Source organism: Myodes glareolus, chromosome 11 (genome assembly GCF_982192425.1).
Source record: "Myodes glareolus chromosome 11, mMyoGla1.1, whole genome shotgun sequence".
Classification (NCBI taxonomy): Eukaryota; Metazoa; Chordata; class Mammalia; order Rodentia; family Cricetidae; genus Myodes; species Myodes glareolus.
The window spans coordinates 24195815-24222983 of NC_142036.1; the positions used below are offsets into that span (position 1 = coordinate 24195815).

The 27169-nt window shown below is 42.6% G+C and overlaps 1 protein-coding gene across 8 annotated transcripts in view; it reads right to left on the minus strand.

Moving 5' to 3' along the window:
- Positions 1-27169, minus strand: part of Unc79 (unc-79 subunit of NALCN channel complex) — a 246882-nt gene that overhangs the window by 164249 nt on the left and 55464 nt on the right. For all 8 annotated transcript variants that reach the window (XM_085697861.2, XM_048449516.3, XM_048449519.3 and 5 more), the window contains exons 5-7: positions 19762-19854; positions 8582-8637; positions 7780-7909 (exon numbers count right to left, since the gene is read on the minus strand). In XM_085697861.2, the coding sequence (XP_085553987.2) occupies positions 7780-7909; positions 8582-8637; positions 19762-19854 (279 nt within the window). The remainder of the gene's footprint in view (positions 1-7779; positions 7910-8581; positions 8638-19761; positions 19855-27169) is intronic.

Below are 27169 nucleotides of genomic sequence, written 5' to 3' on the forward strand. Positions count from 1 at the left end.
ATTAAAGGAAACAAAAGCACGTTGTTTAAAAAATTCAATTCCAGGCTGGGCAGATGGCTCAGTAACTAAAGTCCTTGCCAAACAAGCATGAGGACTGGAGTTGGGGCCACCAGAATGCATGGAGATGGCAGGTGGGTGACGTGGCACACCTGAAATCCAGCCCTAGAAGATGGAGATGGAGGAGAAGTTATACCATTCAAACACTTGCAAAAGTCTGCATAGCTATATTAGTTTGTGACAAAGTAAATTTTAACAAAAAAAGAATCACAAAAGATAAAAAAAAAAGAGATGCATTTCAAGAACTGGTAAAAGTTTTCATTGACCTAAAAGAGATCAAATTCTAAATTTTCATATACCTACCTCCTAACACCATCTCAAAACATAAATAGCAAACAGATAAGAACAAGAAGGAATTAGACAAATTTACAAACATAGGAAAGAAAGAGAGAGAGGGGGGGGGGGGGAGGGAGGGAGGGAGGGAGGGAGGGAGGGAGGGAGGGAGGGAGGGAGGGAGGAAGGAAGGATGGAAGGAAGGAAGAAAACTTCAGGACTTCACTCCTAGTTAATGATACAGAGAAAGTAAACAAAATTTAATGAGAGGCTGGAGAGATGGCTCAGTGGTTAAAAGCACTTGTTGCCCTTGCAGAGGACCAGGGTTTGATTCCTAGGACCCCCTTGGCAACTCACAACGGTGTGTAACTCCAGCTCCAGGGGATCTGAAGCCCTCTTCTGGCTTTTTAAGGAGCCAGGTAGGCATGTGATACACAGGAATACATGCAAACAAAACACTAATACACACAAAATAAAATAATATTTTTAAGTTAAAAAAAAAGCAAAGACAGTATAGAAGGTTCAAACCATACAGGTAATAAATCTGGTTTATTTCACATAGAATACTGTATAAATTGTTTTAAGTACACAGAAATATTTATATGTTCAGCCCTAAAAAATATTTTAAAAATACATAAATGATGTTGAACTATTGAGATGGATCAGCCAATAAAGTACAAGAATAAAGGTCTAAATTTGATCCCAGAACTCAAAGAAAAGAGCCAAACACAGCCTGCAGTTACAGAGATGGTGACAGAGACAGCAGGACTCCTTGGGCTGGTTGATCAGTCAGTCAAGTCAAATCAGAGTTTCAAGCTCAATGAAAGACCTTGTCTCCAAAATTAAGGCAGAGCCAGGCATTGGGGCATATACATTTAATTCCCACACTTGAGAGTAGAGGCAGGTGAATCACTCTGAATCTGAGGCCAACCTGTCTGCAAGATGAGTTCCTGGTCAGCCAGGACTATTTAGAGAGCCCCTGTGTCTTAGTCAGGGTTTCTACAGCTGTTACAAAGAACTACGACCAAAAAGCAAGTCGGGGAGGGAAGGGTTGATTTGACTCACACTTCCAGATCATAGCCCTTCATTGGAGGAAGTCAGGACAGGAACTTAAGCAGGCCAGGAACCTGGAGGCCAAAACTGAACTTCCCCTGGCTTGCTCAGCCTGCCTTCTTATAGAACCCAGGACCACCAGCACAAGAATAGCATCATCTACCATGGGATGGCCTACCCCATTGATCAATCAATTGAGAAAATGTCTTACAATTGACTCTCATGGAGGCATTTCCTCAACTGAGGCTTCTTTCTCTCTGATGAGTCTAGTTTGTGTCAAATTGACACACAAACCAGCCAGTACACCCAATGTACACACATGAGCATTTACACATGCACACGCCACACACACATAAACATGTACATACAAAATTAATATATAATACAAACTATGTTGTCTGACCATAGAAGAATGAAGCTATAGTTTAGTCTTGTCAATTATCGATAGGTTAAAAAACAAACCACACAAGAACCTAGACATCAGCACAGGAGGTTTAGCCTGAGCACGACGGGAGAAGGGCGGGACCACAGCACTAGGTCACAGAAGTTCTCTGACGAAAAGCAAAACTCCTTTGTGACTAAAAACAATGAAGAGTACAGAAACAGAAGGATGGTATCTCAATGTAATTAAAGACAAGTATGACGGACCTATAGCCAATGTTACACAGAGGGGAAAAACAAAAACTGTTTCATGCAAACCCAGAAATGAGACGCAACTGTCCTGCATCTTCTCTCTTACTATAGTGCTTAAAAACACAACCAGAGTGACAGGCAAGAGGAAGAAGTAGACACAAATAGGAGGTGAAGGAGTTAAATTATACCTATTTACTGATATAACCATTCTCTTGAAAGACCCCAAAGAGTTCACACACACAAAAAAAAATCTTATAGGTCTGTTATATACTTTTATCAGTTACAAGGTGAAAAAAAAATCAACATTTAAAAACATAGTAGCTTTATACACCAACAAAGAACTCCTGGAAAAAGAGATCTGCTAAACAGTCCTCACCACAGTGGCTTCAAAAAGTAAAGTAACACAACAAAGGCATAAACTTGACCAATGATGTGACAGTTCCCTACGAAGAAAATTATAAAGCATGAAGAAAGAAACCATATTATCAAAGGTGATACACAAAACTCAATACACTCTCCATCAAGGTCCAGTGATGTTTTTCACAGATTAAAAAAAAAAAACAAAAAACAAAAACAAACCCTAAAACTCATATGGAAACGCAAAGACCTGTGAAAATCGCCAAAACAATCCTAAGCAAAAAGAGCAATATTGGCAGTATCAACACAGATTTCAAACTACATTACAGATCCATAGTAACAAAAAAATATAGCACAAAAAGCAGTGGAAAAGAAGACACAGAATTTAACCCAAACAGCTCTCATCACTTCATCCTAGAAAAAGATACCAAAAGCAGACATCGTTAAAAAAAAAACTTCTTTAACAAGGGATGCTGGGAAAATGATATCATGTAGAAGACTGAAACTGGATCCTTACTTCTCATCAGCACAAAAATCAACTACCACTCAATCACAAGCTTTAAAGTAAGATGAGATCATTGGAATTCTATAGGGAAACATTTTAAGCATTAGGAATAGACATTAACTGTGGTGGTTTGAATAGAAATGACCCCCAGAGGCTCATATATTTGATGCTTGGTCATCTGGGGAATGGTGCTACTTGACAGGGATTGGAGGGTGTGGCCTTACTGGAGTAGGTGTGGCCTTGGAGGAACTGTGCCACTGGGGATGGGCTTTGAGGCTTCAAATGCTCAAGCCAGTCCTAGTATCTGATGCTCTTCCTGCTGCCTGATGATCTGGATGTGGAACCCTCAGCTACCATGTCTGCCTGCATGTGTCACACTTCCCACCATGATAGACTAAACTTCTGAACTTCTAGTCAGCTCAGGGAAATGGTTTCCATTATAAGAGTTGCTGTGGTCACAGTGTCTCTTCATGACACTAGAACACTGACTAAGACAATAACTTTCTGAATAAAACTGTAATAGATTGGTAAATAAAATGAGCCTTGCCATTTTAAGCACATGCAGTAACGGCATACTGAAAGCCCTCTGTATGATTAATATGATGGATGTTAAATTATAGATTTAAAAGAATCCATAACAGTCTTGTGGATTAAAAAGGAAGTATATTTTATTGTGCTATAGTTATATGATACATAAAAGAATGTTTAATGAAGCTATTACAATAAATATGCACTCCTAATGAGAGTGTGGATTAGCATAATTGAACTGGGAAGCTGTCTATCATCATCTATTAAAATTGGGTACACATGCCTCTTACTCAGCAGGCTCATTCATAGGGATATATTTCACATCAAAGACATATCAAAATATGCTCAGAGTAGCATTATTTCAACAACCAAAATGGAGGAACAATTCAAATGTCTAGCAATAGTAGAGAAGATAAAGAAAATTGTGGTACACGCATTTTTATGAACAATTTGTAGCAATAAAGGTAAACAGACAACAGTTATCCTCTACACATAGATAACACACTACACACACATACACACAAACATGTACATAGAGAGAAAGACACAAACATACAGACAATGGGCACTTCAATTTTTGTAAAATTCAAACTCAAGAAAACTAACCTCTGCTGTTGAAAGGAGGGGAAGGCCACCACTAAAGGAACAAAGGGGGAAGGCTCCACATATACTTATTGTGGTTTCATGCATGTGTTTGTAATTCCACCCACAAAACAGTCAAGAGATTTTAATTGTGTAGATACAAAATCAAGATAACTGAAGAGAAGAAAGTACAACAGAAAGACCTGGCTCAGCCTTCTCACACACACGTCTCAAAAATCCAGGTGCACTAACACGGGTTAGATGTCCGATAATCCAGACCAAGCGTAGTCTTAGAGTGCACTTCCCACTCTCTCTGCTCTGCCTAGGAATGTGACCCTATGCTGCACCTATGTCCCATAAAGGGAAACTAAGTGACAACAGGTGGTGTCCTTGGCTACAAAGCCTAAGTCACTTACTGTCTAGTGTGCCGTAACAAGACAATCACTGTATGATATCTCTTCTGTTTTATTTTATTTGTATGGGTGTTTGCCTGAATGTCTGGATATGAGCCACATGTGCTCCTGGTGCCCACAGAGGCCAGAAGAGAGGCCGGATGCCCTGGAACTGGAGTTACCTGTGGTTGTGAGCTGTCATGTGGGTGCTGGGAATTGAAACCAGATCCTCCAGAGGACCAGTCAGTGCTCTTAAGAGCTGAACCTTCTCTCCAGCTCTAGTAATTTTTATAATAAAAGGTGGGGAACAGCTGGGGAGGCGATGGCTCATTCAGTAAAGTGTCTGCCGAATAAGCCTAAGGAGTTGAGCTTGGACCCCAGCATGCATATAAAAGGTCAGGCGTGGCTGCATGAGTCTGTGACCCCAGCATGGAGGGGTAGAAAGAGAGAGAGATGGCAGGATTGCTGCCAGCCAATCTACCAGTGGCATCCAGATTCCATGAAAAAACTCATTTTAGACAATAAAGTAAGGAGTAAGAGAAGAGGACATCTGACATTAATCATTGGCCTTCATACATGAAAACCCGGCACACACACACACACACACACACACACACACACACACACACACTAAAAGTAAACACAGGTTAGAGAACCTCTGCCTGATAAGTGCTGTGCTTGGTCGTCAAAGAAACTTCTCTTTTCAACAGACCGATCACAGAATTTGTCAAAGTACAGAGAACAACCGATCGTGAGGTGTTTAGCTTCAACCAATATGTCTGTAACACAACCCCTGCACACAATGCTTAAGGAATGCTTCAGGAAAGGGAGATGTAAGCTTGTAAGAGCAAGAGGACCCAACATCTGCTGTCAGATTGTGTCTCTAGAAATGTCAGGGAAGCTACACACCAACAATATGGCTATCTAAACAAGACAGGGATAATAATAGCAGTAGGCGGGCACGGAAGGGGGAAGCATCAAGATACAAAGCTCCGAGAACAACAGCCAACAGGCAGCAGCTGCCAAATGCACAGCAATACAGAGAGCTCAGTGGATGACTTCTCCCATGACTTTCACCTCCCTCATGGTCAGTGAGGATGGTGCCTGGCTACAAGTGGCCCTTGGGACTCAGCAGTGAACAAAGGGAAGCCAGACACACGACTACAAGGACACACTGGTGAGTGGTGTCCCTAGTCAACTACCTCTCCGTCAGTCCACGAGAACAAGAAAGCATTGCTCTGATCTTAGCATGCAGGTACTGGACCAGTTTTACAGTATGTGTTGGTTGGTCCTTGCCAGAGGCTTTGGCTATCCCATGACTGTCAGCATTTGGGATTGTGGGATGCTCTGGCCGGTGAGTCTCACCAAAACCTGTATCGGGAACCTCTTTGCTGTTGGAAAACAACCCCAGCTCCTTCACAGGCATAGCCAGCCTTCCACGGGCCTGTGCATTCCACTGTCTATACACACTGTAATTTTCCAGTTCCTAAACACCACCAAGCTGTGTGTTGTGTCCACCTCACAAGGCCCGAAGTTCCTTCTACCTTAAACTCTCGGTCTATGCGCTCATGGTTTCCTCATGTCTAGTTAGGTGCTTGCCACTGCCTCAGCTACCAGCTAAAGCTTCACTCAAGGGAGCGCCACTCACGAGAGAACCTCCCTTAAGAAACCTCTCCTCCAGACTCGTCTATGAGCAGGATGAACGAGGATCCTGCCCATGATCCCCACAGATCTCTTCGCTCTACCTGAGGGCTAGTAGCCCTAGAAGGCAGTCTCTAGGTATTTCACCCACAACTAGTGTGGAAACTCTAGGATGCTAATGACTATAAGCCGTTTTGTTTTTGTTATTGGTGCACAGAGAAATTCCTGGTCAACAGCAGACACCCCATAAATATTTGCTGAATAAAACGAATTTCCACATCTAGATACCCCACGAATATTTGCTGAATAAAATAAATTTCTGTATCTAGGTTGTATTCAATTTAATGAGGTTTGCTTTTGTGTTGGTTCCCATATCAACAACAAAAATACAGTGCCTGGGACACAGTTATCTCATCAATATTTATCATACAAGTAAATCTCACTGGTATTAGAGGGATTTGATGCTTATATCAGGAACCCTACACAAAAGGGTCAGTGTCAAGTATTTCAGCCGTTTCACTTTTTACTCTATGGAGGTACTCTATTTACTCTCTGTGCCAGTTTTTCACATTCAAATTGTTCGTCTAGCAACAATGAAACCCTCTCTACTACCAACAACACAAAATATCAGCAAAGAGACTTTCAACTTCAGAGAATTCTGTCTGCCTTCCCCCGCATTGACATTGCTGCTGCTTGTTATCCTAGTGTATAGCACTTGGGATCCGCCTTCCACGTGCAAAACATATGATACTGTTGAGGGGATATGGGTGCGGACATCAGAAACTCCATCAGCCACTGGGATTTTCTTATACTTCATGATATATAAGCAGCAACCTATACCCTTGTGTCAGTCAGTCTTTCTTCCTGTCTTTTTGTTTTGTTTTGTTTTGTTTTGGCAAGTTTCTTGGTAAATATCTGTCACTATATTTTTTAAAGAAAGATTTCATGTAGCTCAGGCTGGCTTTTAAAAAATCAACTATGTGGCCCAGGCTGGCCTTGAGCTCCAGAGATTTTCACTTCTGACTGCAGGATGCAGTGGGTCACCATGCCTGGCTATGTCATCCCCTTGAACGGTACTGCTTCATTGTCATAATGGAACTCTTCCCGTAACACTGGAAATGTGCCCAACACTCTTACAAGAACAGAATCAGGCATCTGGGGCCTCTGCTAAATGATAGCAAATCTGCAGTCATGCTCCCGTCACCTCTGGTTTTGTTGTAATTAATCTTAGCAGTGGGCAAGATGCAGGCCCTTTAGACAGCAACTGGGAAAGGCCTTAGGCAATCTGCTAGGATGTCATAAATATTTTAATTGGCATGATTAAGTTTTGTTTTGTTTTGTTTTTTGCTTGTTTATCTATGGGTTGTTTTGTTTTGAAACACATTTTCCTGTAGTTCATGACGACTTCAAACCTGGTATGTAGTCAAGACTGACTTCAAACTTCTGATCCTCCTTCCTCCACCTCCCAGGACTGGGATAATCATATGCTTGCCCCACCACACTCAACTCTGATTATCTAGAGATGGGATCTTGCTATGTTGCACTGCATGGTCCCAAAATTCCCAGGTTTGACTGATTTTCCTGCCTCAGCCTCCACAAGAGCCTGGGCTACCGCACCTGGCTAATTGACTTCTCATTAAACTCTGTGTCAGAAAGAACTCATGACCATGTCTAATATGTATGGTCTTTTTAACATAGGGCGAGGCCCAGGTGGCCCGGGAGAGATGAGCACAGGCCACCACAGAGCGCTCTTCTTACCTGTGTACTGCAGCCCCCTGTACTCGCTTATTGCCCCAGGAGGCTTTAGGTTGGGCCAGTAGTGGAAAAGCATCTGCACCGCTGGGGGCTTCACCTGTGAAGGCCCATATGCAATCACATATAAAAGGTCCTGCAGGAGGGAGGAATGCATTCTGAGTCAGCAACAGCAAAGAAAAATAGAGGCCGTGCACCCAATGTCACCCAGGCAGTAGACATTCTAAGGGGGAGCTTAGGGGAGTCATTTCTCTGGACCTCATCATCCAGGTGAACTTTCCAGATTAAATTATGTTACCCCGTCATTTTCATCATTCATTCATGTGTCTGTTTATATGTCCTGCAAACGATGCCCCCAGGGCGAGTTCAAAAGTTCACCGCCCATTAATCCCCTAATGAAATTCAAATCCAAGAAAGATTTTTACAGCAGCGTGTGCCCACATACCAAACACTGAGTTTAAAAGCAAATGTTTTCCTAATCACATTTCTTAACAATTCATATCTGCTATTTGAAAAAAAAAGACAAATTCTAACACAATTTCAAATTAAAATCCCACTTACCATGCAATGTAATATTTGCCTAATTCAATAACTAAGATACATTCAACTATTCTGTCAGGACACTCTGTTCTTAAAGTTTCAGTTCTATTCTGAGTGATAATCTTATCAGCAAAAAAAAAAAGTACATGTTTACCACATCAAAATAATAAGACAGGTATAAATTTGATCAAAATAAATTATAATAAGCAATTGTTACAATTTCTATAAATCCAGTTAGTGAAAACGAATCAACTTAATCCACACTTACTTTCCAGACTTCTTGCTTATATTTCATGAGGCATTCCAATAATTGACAATGATACACTGTAAGGAAGAAAGTATCATTTATAGTGAGATGTAAATACCAAAAAATTACACTTGGAGATATAAAAAAAACCTCTTCAGTATTTGTTTTCATTTTAATCATTAGATTAGAAAGTTTTTATTACACTTTTAGAAACCATAGCAGCACTTAGCTTTATCGGGCTTTATTCCAAAGCCATTCAAAAGTATTTTGCAAATCACACTAACGAAATACTAGAGCGCTTTTAAACAATTATACTTATGTAACATAAACTGGACTGATGCGGCCAAGAACAGCGTGGGAGGGGAGGCCTCGCCAAATGAGGTCATATCCAAGCTCACAGTTTTACATGAGCTCCTTCTTCGCCGATGTTGCACTGAGCACTCCACCCATGTTACCTCACAAACACCAGGCTGCAGTTAGGAAACAGAGGCCGACTTTCCTATCCTGCCTAAGGTTGGAAAGATACCAAGCGATACCTGAATCGGACTAAAACGCAATTTTACCCCTTGGTCAGCAATCTTATCCTCTCTTCATAGAGACAAAAGTGTATACCTCAGAAGCACCCAACAGGTTCTGCTGGGTAGAGCTAAGTCCCAGTTATAGGAGATTTGTATTTTGATCTTTCATTTGTTTTAAGTAAAATGTTTCCCTTAATCCTTTGAGAATTTCATAGAATCTCTCTTGATCATATTCACCCCCACTTTCCCCCTAACTCCTCCCAGATCCACGCCTCACTTCCCATCCCCTCCCAACTTCATAGCCTCTATTTTCTTTCATAATAGTCCCGCAAGTCCATTTTTGTTGTCTATATACTCACGGGTGTGGGGTGATCCAGGAAAGCATGATCAACCTATCAGAGGCCACACCCTTAAAGAAACCTACTCTTCCTTACTAGAAGCCATCAGTGGTCAATTGCTCCTCACCTGTCCATTCTCTCTCTCTCTCTCTCTCTCTCTCTCTCTCTCTCTCTCTCTCTCTCTCTTTCGTGTGTGTGTGTGTGTGTGTGTGTGTGTGTGTGTGTGTGTGTGTGAACCATGTATATGTGAGATACCCACAGAGGCGTTTGTGATCCATCATTTGGGTGCAGAGAAAACCAAACCTGGGTCCTCTGCAAAAGCAGCAGATGTCTTAACTATTGATCTATCTCCCCAGCACAGCCGGCTTGAGCTTCTGTAAGCTGACAGATGCAGTAGTCCTGGCATGTCCAGAAGACAGCTCCTCCCTGATCTGTCCTCCATGATGGGCCCTGAGCCTTGGGAGGGAGGAGGATACAGACGCTCCATTTGTGGCTGAGCATTCCACTGAGGCTTGTTCTCTGCTCTCTGATCAGTTGTAGGTGTCTACATTACTCACCGTCCACTCCACAAAGAAAGAAAGAAAAATCTGATGTCTAAGAGCTGTTCTGACCTATAGGTATAGAAATATGTATTTAGGACTGGAGAGATGATGACTCAGAGGTTAAGAACATTGACTGTTCTTCCAGAGGTCCTGAGTTCAATTCCCAGCAACCACAAAGTGGCTCACAACCATCTGTGGTGAGATCTGATGCCCTCTCAAACCTGCAAACAGAACACTGTACACACAATGAATAAAATAAATATTAAAAAATATATAAATTTATAGGGCAGTATGACATTATGTCATTTAGCAAAATAATAACAGTAAGTTCAGGCCCAGGTCCTGGGAGTTTACTAACCATCTGTTATTAGCTGAGTTGTGGTGCCGGGCAAGCATTTCCTCCTATGTCCTGGGCCTTAAATTCAGTCTAAAAGCAGTGGGTTACCTCACTAACATCTGTGCCGCTGCTGCACCCATGGCCATGACTTGCCCATTGCTGTAGTTCACTGGGTTTATCACCGGGGAAAAGTGTTGATTATTTTAACCCCAGCAGCCTATAACAGCACCCTCTGGTTTTATAAGGCCAGCCATACAGGAAGCCTCATAGTCAGTCACCCAAGCATGTGGCATCTTTGCAACAGGGTCTGCTACAGGGTACCAGTTAAAGCTACACAACAGCGAGCTTTTTGATTTTCTTATGTTCGCTTGCAAAGGACAACGTTCATCCTGGATAGATTACGGTTTGTCTCTTTCTATAAACTACCTTCCAGCTCCATCCTAACATTGACATTTATGCACTGGTGACCACACTCAAACCCTGTGGACACGTTTCATCTGAATTCCCTTGACTCTTCAGAGGCATTTGGCACTTCTCTCTACTTTTTAAATCTGTCTCTTCTTGTGGCTTCATGACACCATGTGACCCTTTTCTTTCTGTCACCTGTGGTAGACACCACTGTTGTTCCATTGCTGACCAAAGTGGTCTTTCATCCTAGATAACCGCCAATACACAGCCTTCCTCAGCCTCTGCTGGAGCTAGAAGTGGCTAGGGGACATGTCTGATGGCAGAATCTGCTGAGGAGATGCTAAGGTATGCTTTTTTCTCTCTGACCTTTTCAAACTCTCCATGCCTTTCCTTACCGTATTGAGACAGGGTCTCACACTATATAGCACAGGCTGGCCTAGAACTTGGGATCTCACGCTAAAGCTCAGGCTGACCTGGAACTCACTGTGGAAGCCCACACTGGCCTCAACCACATGTCTCTCCCTGCAGACACAGTCTCTAATGACTTGCACTGGCCTGCTTCAGACATAGCTGGTGAGGATATTACCTCCACGATGGTGGCCACTGTGTGAACACGAGGGGAGTCTTTGAGAAACAGGATGCTGCCTCAGCTCCTGGTATTATGGGTTAAAGACATCCCATTAAGCAAACCACAAGTGAGCTTCTAGTTTAAAGTACCCATCCCATGATCAGCTACACAAACACAATTTCTGTACCTCCTGAGCAAAGCCATCTTCCCCCACTGACCTACTGTTTTTCAAATTTCCTGAGGCCTGGTTATAGCACCCATATATCTTTGATTCTACATTCTCCCCTAAGCAATCTGACACCCACACTTCTGCAGCAATAGTAACCGCCTACATGCAGTTTGGTGAAGATCACTGGACATTTATGTGGAGGTTCAAAGTTTATCAGCACCAGTACAGAGCTCTATTCTGAGTGTTGGACCTACAATAACATCTAATTGCTATAAGGAGGCCGTTTCTTCATTTCCCGGCCACCCGGCAGCTCAGCCCCAAAATAATCACACAAAAAATATATTATTTAAATCACCGCTTGACCCATTAGCTCTAGCTTCTTGTTGGCTAACTCTTCTATCTTACTTTAACCCATTTCTAGTAATCTGTGCCTACCAGCAAAGTTTCAGTGTGTCTGTCTCTGGTGGCAGCTCCATGGCTTCTCCTTGACTCTGCCTCCTTTCTCCCAGCATTCAGTTTAGTTTTCCCCACCTATTTACCCTATCAGGCCAAGCCAGTTTCTTTATTCATTAACCAATAAAAGCAACACATAGACAGAAGGACATCCAACACCACCTAATTACCATTTTCTCCTCTGTGTCTCAAAGGCACCTTGAAATAAAGCACATCCCAAACAAATCTCTCATCTTCCCTCCTGTGATGGTTGATGTCTACTATCAACTTGGCTGACTTTATAATTGCCTGGGAGACACACCTCTGAGAATGTCTGTAAGGGCATTTCCGGAGAGGTTCAATGGAAGAGGCAGCACCCACCCTGAATGCAGGAGGCATTGTTTCATGGCTGAAAGAATATTATCTGGGTACCAGCATTCATCTCTCTCTGGTTCCTGATTGTAAGCATAATGTGATCATCTATCTCGTGATGACGAACTGTGTCTCCTCAAACTGTGACCTGAAACAAACCCTTCCTTTCCTGAGTTGCTTTTGTCGGGTATTGTATCCTGGCAGCAAGGACAGTAACTAACACACCCCAAAGCCTGACCTTCCTACAGTGCCTTGCCATTAACTGTCACTGTGCTCAGTCAGTGCAAGTCAGAAACCAAGTCCTGTACGTGGTACTTCCTAAAGAGTTCTCAGTGGACACACACTTCTAGTCTCAACTGCCTTGCCTTTGACACGCCTCAATAAATGCTGTGATTTCCCTATCAATCTACATCCAATAATCAATTTTGTACTGTAACCAAAGTCTCTGTACACACACACACACACACACACACACACACACACACGCATGCATGCACGCACGCATAAAGGATCTCATACCTAACAGAGTCCACAATCCCCTGCAAGTTCTCCAGTCTTATGTCACATGAGGCAGGCAGCCTCACCCACAGTCCCAGCCTCACCAGTCTGCCCATCTCACTAACCTGCCAGGCTACCTCTTGAGACACAAGGTTCCTCTGCCTGAACCCCTAGCCTTTCCCCTAACTCAGAACGCTACTCATTTTTAAGTCCTCATAGTGAGGTTAAGTCCTCTCAGAGAGGCCTCCTTGACATCCACAATAAATTTAAAGGTTCCCTTCACAGTCTAATGACAAGAGAAACTGACAGACATGTCACAACTGCAACTTGATACTTTATTTCTAATAGTTTGACTTGTTGTTCTTCGTCCCCTCCAACTATACGAGATTCACGAGGTGAAGGCATATCCATTCTGCCTTGCTAGCCAGGGTTTCCTGGATGACCGTTGAGTAGCCTTCGTCCTTCTGCCAACACTGAGTGCTCATGTATCGCAGGACACTTGGTCTTACACAGCGCCTGATCTTCTGAAGGGTGGATAACACGAACCCTGTTCAGAATATCCCACTGACTGTCCTGTGAACAGACCTCACGAGTGTCTCTGTTCAGTTCCCTTCCAAAATGCCCCACTTACTCTAGCGAGCAGAACTTGGTCCATATTTTCTCTGCTCAAGAAGCACAAAGCAGTCCCTGATTATTCCAGTTCCCAGAGTTCTCCTCCTCGGATGAAATAATGGCCTATAGTATGTAATTGGTGCTTTGCACACACTGCTCTGTTTATTATTGCTGTTTGTTTTTTGAAGGATGTCTCACTTGGTTGGCCATGGCTGGCCTGGAATTCAGCACGTATCAGGCTGCCCTCATATGTGTCGTGATCCTCTTTTCCCAATGCAGGGATTGCAGGTGTGTGCCACCACACCTGGCGACCCCACATTGGTATTGTTTCATGGGAATATGCCCCATCTTCCCAAACACAGTCCCACAGCATGCACCGCCCCTTACATTTACATGTCGTTCCCACAACACCTAGCAGAAATCACACAGGAGTCACTCAGGAAATGCTAGCTGCTTAAACAAGTGTGCTTCTCTTCTTTAAGATGTATTTTATTTTTAATTATGCCTACATATGTGGGGGGATGTGCGCGTATGTGTGTGTGTGTGTGTGTGTGTGTGTGTGTGTGTGTGTGTGTGTGTATGTGTGTGTGTGTGTGTATGTGCCAATAGAGATCAGAGTCATTAGATCCCCCTTGGAGCTGGAGTTACAGGAAACTATGAACCGGTGGTGACTAAACACTGAGCTGGAATCCTCTGGAAGAGCAGTGTGTGCTCTTAGCCACCGACTCATCTCTCCAGTGCTTGACCTCTATTTGTGATACACGATCAGCTACAAAAATCAATCCGTCACTTGATGCTTCTCTACCCTTGCCCCATTCCACCAAAATTTCAACAGTAGAATGAAAACTACTTAAAACATTCCACTTAAAACTACGTACTTAAAACTTAAACTTAAAACTACTTACTTAAAAATTTCCATGACTGGTTTTATGGTGGGGTTATTCTGTTTGTTTTGTAAACTGATTACCACAGTTCCATGTGAACTCTGAAGATGGCGACAATGTCATTGGGTCAAACTGCCAGAAGTTTGAACACACCAGCATGCATCTGATACCAAAGTGACCCTAGAGGGTACCACCTCACCTCTTAACTGTTTCCCACATGATTGGTCTTGAATCAGAAACATACTCCCCAATATGGAATAGTTAATTGGCTATAAACATTACCCCATGAACAGATTTGAAAATAACAGAGGCAATTTTGTATGATCACGGTAACTTTTCATCAACCCAAGTCCAAGAAGAAAATGCCCAGTTGTGGCAGATCACATTATTTACAGCACTTACAATGTGCCAGTCAGAACAGGACCAACCGAGTATGTGCACGCCTATTTTTAACTTGTCAATCTTAACAATATTTTAAGAACAGGAAGAATTGTCCCATTTTACAGGTGAGAAAACTTGGCCTCGAGGCAGGAAAGCTTGTTCAGGGCTGCACTGACCGGTCATTTGCAAATGAGCTCGGGAAAACTCAGTCCTTTGAGAAGCCCTCATAATCCCCCAGAGCCAGCTCAGGTATTAGACAGTTTGTCTGGGCCAAAACAGTCATATCATCACACATCTCTCCAATGGGGATACTGAGGGGAAAATTAAGTTAATCCGGTAGCCTCTAAACATCTCTCATTTAGAAGAAGACCGGCTTCTCACTTGCTTGGTTGTTTTCGTTTTTGTTTTGCTTTTTCCTAGAGATGACATTTCTTGATGTAGCTTATGATAACAATTGCCTGAGTCACTTTTCAGAGTCTTGAAGGCCAGTTTGGCTAAAACGTTGACTCTTCCCTTGGGGCTGTTGATGTCTACTGAGTAACGGAGAAAGGTGAAGAGGCGTGGTATCTGTCTTTATGATGTCTATCTCCTCTGCTGCCTTAATCTTTAGGACAGATTCTATATATAAATATATTGATCACTGGAGAAACTTGTGTCTAGAAATACAACGCATGGTTATTTAACTCGGCTTACACTTGCCTAGTCTCTTTTTCCTCCCACCAAAGCTAAAGACATCTACCAGACCGTGTGACTGGAACCACCAGACCATGAAAAATGTAAAAAGCAGTGTCAGGGAAGGTTCTGGAAGGTCTACCTCATTCCAGAAAGATGAGAATATGCCTCCCTTATAACCCCATTTCCATCCATCATTCCTCCTGTCCCATATCTGAAACCCCACTCTCCTGGGGTTAAGAAGCTGTTTGTAAGCATAGTCTCCCCTCTTTTTCATTATGTGGCCACTGAATAAAGACTTCCTTCCTCTCCACTATTCAGATGTCAGTTCTTCTACGGGATGAAGGCCCAGATCCGGGTCCAGGAACAGATAATCAAATAACTAACCTCCAAACATCCTCTCTGCCCTATTTCTGCCCACCAGGACCCACTCCTCATGACTAGAGTTAAATTTACTAGTGTATAAATGAAGAATCTTCTCAGAACATATAATGTAATAAATATGAGATGTATTTAGACAGTTTTTAAGGTAAACAGAGTAAGATATGAGATTATAGCTTGGCCTAAAAAGACATGTTTTAATTAAATTCACATAATAATCACAGAGATATTACACTTGAAGATGCTGTAGACAGAATACACCCCTCAAAAGCCACATGTTAAATTCTAACCCCCAGAGTGACATCACTGGGAGGTGGGGCTTTAGAATGAGCTTATGGCATGAAGGCAGAGTTCCCATAAATGGAATTAGAGCCCTTGTTTTTTAATATTTTATTAGTAGTGTTAGTGTTATCATTATTAACTAATGTGTATGGGAGTTTGCACATGTGAGTGCAGTACTTATCGAGGACAAAAGAGGGAGCCAGATACCCTGGAGCTGAGTTGCCCAGCATGGGTGCCGGGAACTAAACTTGGGTCCTCTGGAAGATCCATCCATATGCACTCAACTGCTGAGCCATTTCTCCATTCCCCCACAACCCCAGTGCCCTTATTTTTTTTAAAGGCTTCAAGAAAAATCTTGCCTTTCTGCTATGCACTCAAATGCAACGAGACAAGTAACTAACGTAACAGAAGCAGAGACCCGGTTCTGAGAGGTGGAGTGCTAATGCCTAAAAATGGCATTTGGTAATTGTAGGGACATGTATGGTGTGTTCCAGAAAGGTCACCATTACTATGAACAGACCTTTAAAGACATCTGTGTGAAGGCTTAGAAAGAGAAGATCAGGGAAAGCCTCACTCTTCTGAAAGTATGCTGAACTGAATGTTGGCTTTAAAAAAAAAAGACCAATAATAGATGTCTCTGTCGACACCTCTGCTGAGACGTCAGTCGGAAATGGGAAACACATGATTGCAAACACGCGACTGCAAACTGGAGAAAAGGCCTTGTCATAAAGTGACAGAGAACTTGGTCACACTGTGTTCACGTCTTCATGGGCTGTGGGAAGATAGAGTTTGTCAGAGAAGAAGGTGGCTGAGGAAATCCCAGAGGAAGTGCTGAATGAGTGGCCTGGTCTGTGGTTTTGTTTGTTTCTGTTACTGTTTTCTGAGTATTTATAGTAAAATTCCAGAAGAAAGAAATGGCTTCAGTCAGAACGGTTCATCAAAGAAGAAACCAACTGAAAGTTTGGAAACCCCTCAGACTGTTTGTATTGAAAGAATGAGAAGACCTGGGGCAGGGAGAAAGCACCAGGTGTATGTATGATCAGGGAGCTAGGAAACACGTTAGTCAACCCTCACATATGGTCCAAGGCCCCCCAAAGACAACTTAGAACTCATCATAGTAGCTCCTCCCATCAGATGCCTAGAGGACAGAGGGCAAGGCTTCAAGGGGTCATCAGCAAGTTGGGGAACTCACACTGTGGCCCCGACTTCATTCCTGCACTCTGATGACTTATTCTTCAGCTGCCAAAATGAAGCTCTTTGGGTCCCAGAGTAGCATACGCCACACCCAACAAAGCTGTGGGTGTATGGATACTACCACTTAGAGTTCGGATACCCTGAAAAGTCAAAGGCACTGAACCCCAGAAAGTGGGGGTGGAGCTAAGATAGACACAGGGACAATCACCTTAGGAAGCCCCCCTAAGATAATTTCCAAGGGACTGCTGGAAGCCAGGCTGCCTAAAGCTATGGTGGCAGGACCATCAGACGCCCTGGGGCCAAACCCTTATACAGCAAAGCAACAGAGGAGACAGGACCGTCTAGAAAGAAGGGCATCAAGTCGAAGAAGATTATTTACAAGGCTGAGGTTTGATATTGAGTTTCAAACACACCCCTTCTCCCTTTGGGGTGGGAAAGTCTACTCTTTGACTGGCCCACTACTGCATTTTACTGTTTGTCTGCCTGTGTTAAGGAATCTAACCCTCAGCTACCCCCATGCTAAGCAAGAATTCTACCACTGAGCTGCAGCCCCAGCCCTCACAGTTACGTTTTGGAAACACATGACACATTTGTTTTCATACACTCACAGCCAAAGAGCACATCATCCTAGGATAAATCACGCCTCAAGTCTGACAGTTACAGATGTGGATGGTGTTTACATGAGCTGCTGGGCCTCAGAGTTTTGAGCTGATAATGGAATGAATTAACACTTGTAGAGTTGTCAAGATAGAATTGGTATATTCAGGTGTGAAAATGATGTGAAATTAGGGAGAGGGGATAGAATGCTGTGAAATCAAATATCTGTGTTCCCAGAAATCCATGTTAGATCCTGGGCCCAGCATGGTAATTTTAGGAGGCACGGTCTTCAGGAGACATTGAGGTCCTGAGGATAGCATCCTCACGAATATGACCAGGGTCTTTGTAACGAAGCACCAGAGAACCAGAGAACCGCTCCTCCTTCCTCCGGGAGAGGAAACAGCACGAGCGTGGCCATCCTTGCATCTGGGAGTAAGCCTTTGCCAGAGAGTGAATCTGCTAGGACCATGAGCTTAGACTTCCTGGCTTCCAGAACTTTCAGTTTTTGTTGTCTTAAGCCTTCTTATGGTAGCCCAAGAGGACTAAAACAGAGAAGAAAAGTCAGCGCCTGCCTTTGGGAGGCTGAAGATGGAGAACTGATTTACCCAAGAGGTCAGCCTAGGCAATATAGCAAGCCTCTATCTCAACAACAAGATAGCAAAAGTACGCACATGGGATGACTCTACAACTCAGATGTATTAGAGAATATGAACAAAATACAGTGCATAAAATTCTCAATAAATTAATAAAATATTATGTTTATTTTTTTAAGTAAAATAAGAAATTCAATTATTATGCTACTTATAGACTAAAAACAATGTTATAAAATTTCTCATTCCCCAAACATTACATGAAAATAAAAAACAGAGTTCATACTTAACAGTGTATGAACAGGCAGAACTTCAACAGTGAGCTGCCTTTTGGGTCAGTTCTTCCAATTAAATCGGCAGTTACCCTGACACACACAACCAAACAGGGTACAACGTGGCAAACCCATTGAACACCACAAGCGCTCTAATACACAAAGGCAAAAGTGGGCTGTCATTTGACAGCAACTCAATGCAATTACAGTTTTTCAGATAACACTAAGTGATAAGCCATCATGAAAAACTGTTTTCTCTCACACATAGAGAAAACCAAAATTTTTCTAACCTTTTAAATCACACATTCCATTTCATCAATTTATCCTGTGAAAAACCTGAAACTTGGTTAAAAAAAAAAGATTTACGCTCAGAAATGTTTCTGTGGCATTAGCAAAGCAAATTTACCCAAATTATCAATTTAGTAATCATTAGTGGTTAAAGAGCAGTAAATATGCATATATGCATGTGAGCTGATCAATACATGTAATATACAGTGTGTGTGTGTGTGTGTGTGTGTGTGTGTGTGTGTGTGTGCGCGCGCGCGTTTGTGTGTAAGACAAGATCTCACTCTACAGCCCAGGCTAGTCTAAACTAATGATAATCCTCTTGCTTCATCTTCCCAAGTGCTAAGAATATAGACATGAGCCATGACACCAGCCTTTCTCTCTCTCTCTCTCCAAATATATATGTGTGTGTGTGTGTGTGTGTGTGTGTGTGTGTGTGTGTGTGTGTGTGTGTTTGAGACAGGGTTTCACTATGTTGTGTAACCCTAGCTATCCTGAATCTCACTGTAGACCAGGCTGGCCTCAAACTCACAGAGATCCTTCTGCCTCTGCCTCTGCCTCCTGAGGGCTGGGATTAAAGACTTGCGCCGCTACCACCACCACAAACTAACTCTATATTTTTAATTAAACTTTTTTTTCTCTAAAGTCATCAATTTCCAGGCATCTAAAGCTTCATCCTCAAACATCCTAGCAAACCAAACCACTACTACTAGCAATCGATACATTTATTTAAACTCAGAAATCTGTCTTTAACACATCAATTGTCTCTTCTGCCTAGAAAAGCTCCCACATGAAAGAATCTATTTTGTCTGTGAGATGTCTCCTCGTGATAGCTGTGGAGCTGCTCAAGCGGCCGGCTTTCTGCTTACCTGGATTAGATGTGTACTGCATTGCAATCATTAGCATGGCGGACGCAGAGAGGTTCACATGAGCTGGGACGCCTTCTTTCCTGGAGGAGCCCACTGAAACCAAAATTGTCTGATTAGATACAAATTAATTTCTAGATATGAGTACATACTTGCTGCCTTACTTAGAACCACGAAAGAGCTTCATGAGAGAGTTCCAAGAAAGGGGCACGGCACTGCTGACTTTCTTTCCTCCTTTATTAAGATGGTATCCCATGTACCCCAGACTAGCCTTAAACTTTCTATGCAGCCATAGAATTCCTTGAATTCCTGATCCTCCTGCCTCTACCTCTCAGAGCTGGTACAGGCATGCACCCGGTTTATGGAATGCTGGTGATCAAACCCAGGGCTTTGTGCTTGTAAGGGAAACACTCTGCAAACTGAGCCACATTCGAGCCCCAGAGCTGATAGAAATTCACAGAGACAAAACCCCAGAACTGCTCCGTGCATACAAACGCTACCATAGTGTGCCACTGTAAAAACATTTAGAGCACAGCCATGTGGAAAAGGTATAAAACCAGAATACAATGGCTTTGTCAGAGTTGCACTTAGGTGTGATCTCTATTCCCAAGATGTTCAGATCTATAAAAGAAAGGAAGAAAGGAGAACCGCATGTGGGCCCAGGGCATATAAACATGTTAACGGTTAGCATAAGAAAGCAGATTTTCAGACCAACTAGAATATATTAGCACTTAGAGAAGCAAGCAAACCAGCTTCACAAAATGTATAGCTTCTTGTTTAGTTTTAAATACAAATCTTAAATCACATATTATGAAAATGATCACGTTGGTTTTTTAAAGGTTTTTGGCATTCATTTGTCCCTACACAACTGTATCCAAACCTTCCCATAGAACCCCATCAATATCTTTGTTACCATGAGAAATCACTTGCAGTTTCCCACAGTCTACCCTCCTCACGTCGGTCTGAGTTGTTTGGAGCAAAGCACTTTTTTGAATCTATGAATAGCTATGAACAACGTTTATCCTATGCCAATAAATGTCCAATTGCAAAGCAAGCAGGTGTCTTCAAAAATCACCTAATTGCTGTATAATCCCGATATCCACTTATACACTGATTTAAACTCATTTTTAAGTGTCTTGTTTATGATGACATTAAACTCTGTATTAAAATTGTCTCTATTTCATAGAAAATGCTAGGTAGCCCTATAAGTATTCAAAACTAGCTCTGATGAAAGTTATCTGGCATAACATATTTTCAGTCAAAGGGTATTTTTATCCCATAAATAACTGAGAGAGACCCCCACAAAAAAAAAGACTTTTCTTAAGATTAAAATATAAAATGAATTCCTTCTTCCACAGAGATAACAGGAGAAGTAGAAGAAAACGCTTATACATACACTCATATACCAAGCTGCCAAACGGGAAAAACAGCACACAGAAGGGAAAGACTCACCAAGTCAACACTGTTTCTACACACTAAAGACCACTGATGCAAACAGTCAGCCCAAAGCAGATAACCTCAAACTCAGCTTTATTTTACATTAGAGTAAAGTGTATGGGGAGCAGATCTCATTTACATCTAAAAAGAACAAGCCAATGCAACAAGACACTCAGTAAACAGAAGCATTAAAGCACTAGTAAGGAGTTGCCATGCAATAACGAAGACAATGAAAGTTTAATAGGATTCTATTTTGTTTCCACAGTAAGAACTTCCGATGCTGTTAAGGACAGCGGTCTCTGCTACAGGTTGAGAGATGCCAGCCAACAGAACAGGTCCCTAACTGAGTTCTACTAGTCTGAGTCTGAGTTTATTAAGCACCTATGTCTGCATGTGTCTAATTCACAGGGCAGATGGTATTCAGGCATAGGTCTGACTGATTCTCCACTATAAACAAAAGCTGATGGGTAGACCAGGATGGATACAGAGAGCGGTACACTGCTCCGAGGGGTGAGGATGACTAATCAAATGGGATAAACTGAAGAGGAAAGAGCTCTGAATCAGCTGCTGAAGAGCAGGGCACATGGTTTACCACCTAGAGATCCTAGCTCAGCCAGAGTGGGAGATCGGAAACGCTCTGTTAAATTAATAAACCCATCAGTGGCTCTCATGCAAGCTGGCTTTGGATCTGCCTTGGAAAGGCACTATTAGAGAGATGAGGGGTAAGCAAGGGGATGCCCAGACCAATACCCACAACTGGAGAGAGTGAGCACATAGACGATACTCCTGTGCCTTTTGTTGAAGAAGAAAAGAAAGGAATGCCTCCTCCAACATACTCAACAACAGAAGAGTCTCCCTCCCTCTCCTCTCTCTCTCTCTCTCTCTCTCTCTCTCTCTCTCTCTCTCTCTCTCTCTTTCTCCTTTCTCCTCTCTCCCCCTCTCTTGTCACATGTATGCATATATATTCTTTTGGTGACAAGTGGTTTCACCTTTATTTAAATTCAACTCAAACTTTTTAATAATAAGCATTTTTCAACAATGAAAACTGTTAGAGAGGTTGGGAGCCACTGTGCCCAGCGGCCTCTAAAAATGGGAGAGATGCCCAACTGTCTCAGATGATTTACGTGAAGTCTGTTTGGAGAACTGCCCAGATGGCTCAGCGACCTTTGGATGTCCCTGTTACCTCTGCAAATCTATGCTGTCCCTCAAGTATGGCCATCCATAAAGCCAAAAGAGTTCCCCCAGGACACGAGCCCCAGGAAATTGGCTCCAATACTTATATAAACAGACGGTATCTTGCAATTTCAAAGCCTTCTACAAGACCAAATAAAATCACCATGGCTCTAATTTAATAAGCATGCACAAGCACACATCATTGACTGAATCTTGTTTAAAAGGCATGATGTAAACAGATACGCAGCTCGATCCCATGAGGCACAAAAAAAAAAAAAAAAGCACCTACAACTAAATGGAAAAGACTACTGTGCTCAGGGAATATAATGAAAAGTTTCCAGGTCTTTCGCCTATTCCTCCAATAGCACCAGAACAAAACCTGCCATGGTGCCTTCCTCCAACAAACAGTACTAGTCCCTTAGCATGTGTCTGCGTTTGATAATCGCCAATGGGCTAGGTGCGCAGTTCTCACACGGTTCTTACCTCTAAAAGTAAGCAGATGACAAAAGTCATTCTGGAAGTGGGAGATGAGCTAGTGACAGGAATGCACTAGCCTAATTACTAAAACAATGACAGTCTGGGACGAGTACAGTCATCGCTAATGTTCCAATCACTCACTCATACACTGCTTTTTTTTCATAGAACTGCACCAGGCATCATTCTCGGCCATTGGTTACAGCGGTAAAGGAGGCTGTGGCCAGAGTTGGGTTAGGTACTGTATAGTTGGAGTTGGCTATGTATATTAGTTAAGATTTAAGAAAAATTTAAAATTACATTCTTCAGCCTCACTAGACACATCATATGTGCTTAGTAACCCTATGTGGTAATGGCTACAGTATGAGGCAGCATAGGATTTTATTTCCACATCCATTGTCAGAGAAAGTACTGTGGACAGTGTTGTTCGTCAGAAAAGGACACACATTGGCCAAGAAGAAGCATGAATCTGGGCAAGGGAACAGAGAGAAGATGGTGGAAGGTTCTGAATTACATTAGAAAGGAAGGCATCTCAAAATATGTGGTCCTTAAGAGTGTCCAGGTTCTGGCTATTACAAATAGTGCTGCTATGAACATAGTTGAACAAATGCTTTTGTAGTATATTAGGGAATCTCTAGGGTATATTCCCAAGAGTGGAATTGCTGGGTCCTGAGGGAGGTTGACTCCCAGTTTCCTGAGAAACCGCCACACTGATTTCCACAGTGGCTGCACAAGTTTGCATTCCCACCAACAATGGATGAGAGTTCCCCTCTCTCCACATCCTCTCCAGCATAGGCTATCGTTGGTGTTTTTGACTTTAGCTATTCTGACAGGTGAAAGATGGTATCTCAAAGTGGTTTTGATTTCCATTTCCCTGATCGCTAAGGAGGTTGAGCACGACCTTAGGTGTCTTCTGGCCATTCTAGGTGCCCCTCAATAGAAGAATGGTTAAAAAAGGTGTGGAACATATACACATTAGAGTTTTACTCAGCGGTAAAAAACAATGACATCTTGAATTTTGCATGCAAATGGATGGAAATAGAAAACACTTTACTGAGTGAGGTAAGCCAGACCCAAAAAGAAGAACACGGTATGTATTCACTCATAAGTGGATTCTAACCATAATTAAAGGTCTTTGAGCCTATTATTCGTGATCCTAGAGAAACTAAATAAGAAGATGAACCTGATGAAGATTATTTAGCTATCCGCCAGGAGGTAGGAAATAGTCAAGAGTCCCAGGTAACCTCGGGTGCATGGGAGGGGTGGGTGGGAGGGTTGTTGGAAGGGGAGAGGGTTAGAGAGAAGGGATTAGGGGAGGATTGGGGAAAGCTCGGTTGACCGGGACGGGGGGGTGGTGGAGGAAGGTTGAATATGGGATCAGGGAAGAATATATTTCAACTAAGGGAGTCATTTTAGGGTATACAGGAAACTTGATTATATATGGGATCCCAGGTCCAAGGAGAGATCCCCAGATTGTTCTCTGGACAGAGGAGAGGGTGCCTGAACCGGCCTTGGCCCATAACCATACTGATGAATATTTTGCTTATCACCATAGATCCTTCATCTGGCGATGGATGGCAATACAGACGGAGACCCACATTGGAGCACCGGACTGAGCCCCCCAAGGTCCAAATGAGGAGCAGAAGGACGAAGAAAATGAAAAAGGAAATAAGGACTGCGAGGGATGCTATCACCCACTGATACAAGGGGACGGATCTAATGAGAGTTTACCAAGGCCAGTTGGACTGCGACTGAATGAGGAAGTGATCTAACCAGATTCTCTGAATGTGGCCAGATTCTCTGAATGTGGCTGGCCCGGAGTCTTTCTGAAAAGCCATTGACAATGACACTGGGACTTGTTTCCTCTGCATGGATTTTTGGGATCCAGTCTGTTTGGATACTCACCTTCCTGGACCTGGAGGGAGGGGGGAGGAACTTGAACTTCCCACAGGGCAGGAAACCCTGACTGCCCTTAGGGACGAAGAGGGAGGAGGAGAGGGAGTGGGGGGAGTGGTTGGGTGTTGGGAAGAGGGGCGTAAATGGAAACTTTTATAATTTAATAAAATTACTTTAAAATAAATAAATAAATAAAAATAGAAATCAATAAAAAATGATGAATAAAAAAAAAAAGAGTGTCCAGGAGGGCAGCTCAGGCCTGACCATTTAAACTGCATCCCCAGAACCCACATGAGAAGCTGGATGCAGTGGCGGGCATCTTAAGTCCTGGCACTGCGATATAGGAAATAGAGACTGGAGAACCCACCAGAAATCTTGGGCCATCTGGAGCATACAGAGTAGCAACAGAAACATCAAAGGAGGTCCTGTGCAACAAGGTGGAGAAAACTGACTTCCAAATGTTATTCTCTGAATCTCTCTCTGTCTCTCTCTGTCTCTGTCTCTCTCTGCCTCTCCCTGTCTCTCACTGTCTCTTAGTATTTCTCTGTCTCCCTGTCTGTCTCTTTCACTCTGTGTCTGTCTCTCTCTTAAATGCACACACACACACTCATTTCTTTAAAAGATGTGGTACTTATACTGCAACCTAAAGGAAACACCGCGAAACCATTTAGAGGGGTTCTGAGACAAGGGGTGCTGTATAAACACAAAGCCTTTGTAAAACCACAGCAAGGCTGATGCAGACATGCAGAGCAGTCACGTGGAGAAGCAACGATGAAAGTGGAGAAGCTGGTCACAGCCAGATCAAGCGAGCCAAGGAAGAATCTAATTGTTAAGAGTGACAAGAAGCTAGATGATTTGGAGGAGAGACATAGCATGACATAATCCAGATGTTTGGAAGGTGACTCTGGGTTTGGGGTAAAGAACAGGCAATAGGAAACCTAACCAAGGAAGTAGAGAGATCAGACCTGAAATTATTGGTCTGATCCAAATGACCACCATAAGGCATGATCTAAGGATAAGTTAAAATAAATAGGTTATAGTCTTCTAAATGATAAAGATAAGAAAGACAGCTAGGGTGAAAAAACTCCTACAATTGGCCCAATAGCACTATCTGGATAGAGACGTGGCCTCTCCTCTCACAGGTTTTGGGCTTGTGCAAGCAGAAATGGCTGCACTCGATTAGGTGAGGTCTCTGTTAGAGAGAGCCATGACTTCAGAAGGCATCAGCTAAACCAAAAGAGAATACCAGGATCACAAGACTCTCAAGTCTATACAGCCTTAAAATACTTGCCATTTGGGTTAGTGAAGCAAGACGCCCAACTTCACAAGTACTTTGAGTGCAAAACCTGTGGTGGTTTTATGTGCACTGTCACATAAGGGACAAAGTAAGCCAGGAACAGTCCGACCTCTCCTGGGTGACCCTTTGCCTCAGCAGTGTATTTAACAGGGAAAAGCACTAGAACAACATGGACAGTCTCAGCAGAGAAGTGTCAGGATTTGTTGCAATGTGATTTAATTAATATATCTATGATTTGCCTGTATGCATATATGTAATATGATCCATTACATATTTGCATATCATAGAATGTTCAAATTCCAGTCTCATGTGGCCTTCATTTCATGGTCTTCACGACGAAGATGGGATGTAACAGGGCAAGTTATAATTATTGACAATCCTATATCGAAGAAAATAGAAGTTGAATAGGGGAGAGAGAGTTGTGAAGGGCCAAAGGAGCTGTAGCTTTGCCCGCAGTGAATCCTGGTGCCAAACACTTTCACAGTTCCACAACAAAGTTCTCACAGCAACACCTACCTCGTGAATGCAACCATTAGTGAATGAGTGGACTATGCATGACAATGGTTATTCAAATGTCACCAAAAACTTGCCTTTTCTTTATTTTTTCTGTGTACGATTAGTCTTCATAAGACCATAGAACTATACCACGTGCTCCATGTGTAGCCAGAACCAAACAATAAAAACCATAGCTTGGAACCAGATATTCAGTGAAATCATACAGCTGTTTTTAAATCAACACAAAGATCTGAATGAGCCTTTCTTTTTCCTGAGGGTCAGTGACTGAGAAAACCTAAGGTAGGAAAGAAACTGGATTCGGTAGCACAGTCCGGGCTGCTCCGTTCCTCAGCATGGTTTCTGTCTTCAGAATAAGACAGCCCACGTGAATGGATGTTTATTTAAATTATATTAAAAGATGTCTATTCAAACTATATGGAAGTATCATCGTCCAAAGATCCATATTTCAATTTGAACAACAAATCACAAATCCTTTATCGGAAAAAGAGAGGTTTCCATGGCGATGTGCAAATGATTTGTTTTTTTCAATGCTTAGTAACTCTTCTAATACACTTTTATAAACAGCATAGATTCCACACAGACGGAATAAAGAGATCTGTGTTTTATTTTTGGAGGAGT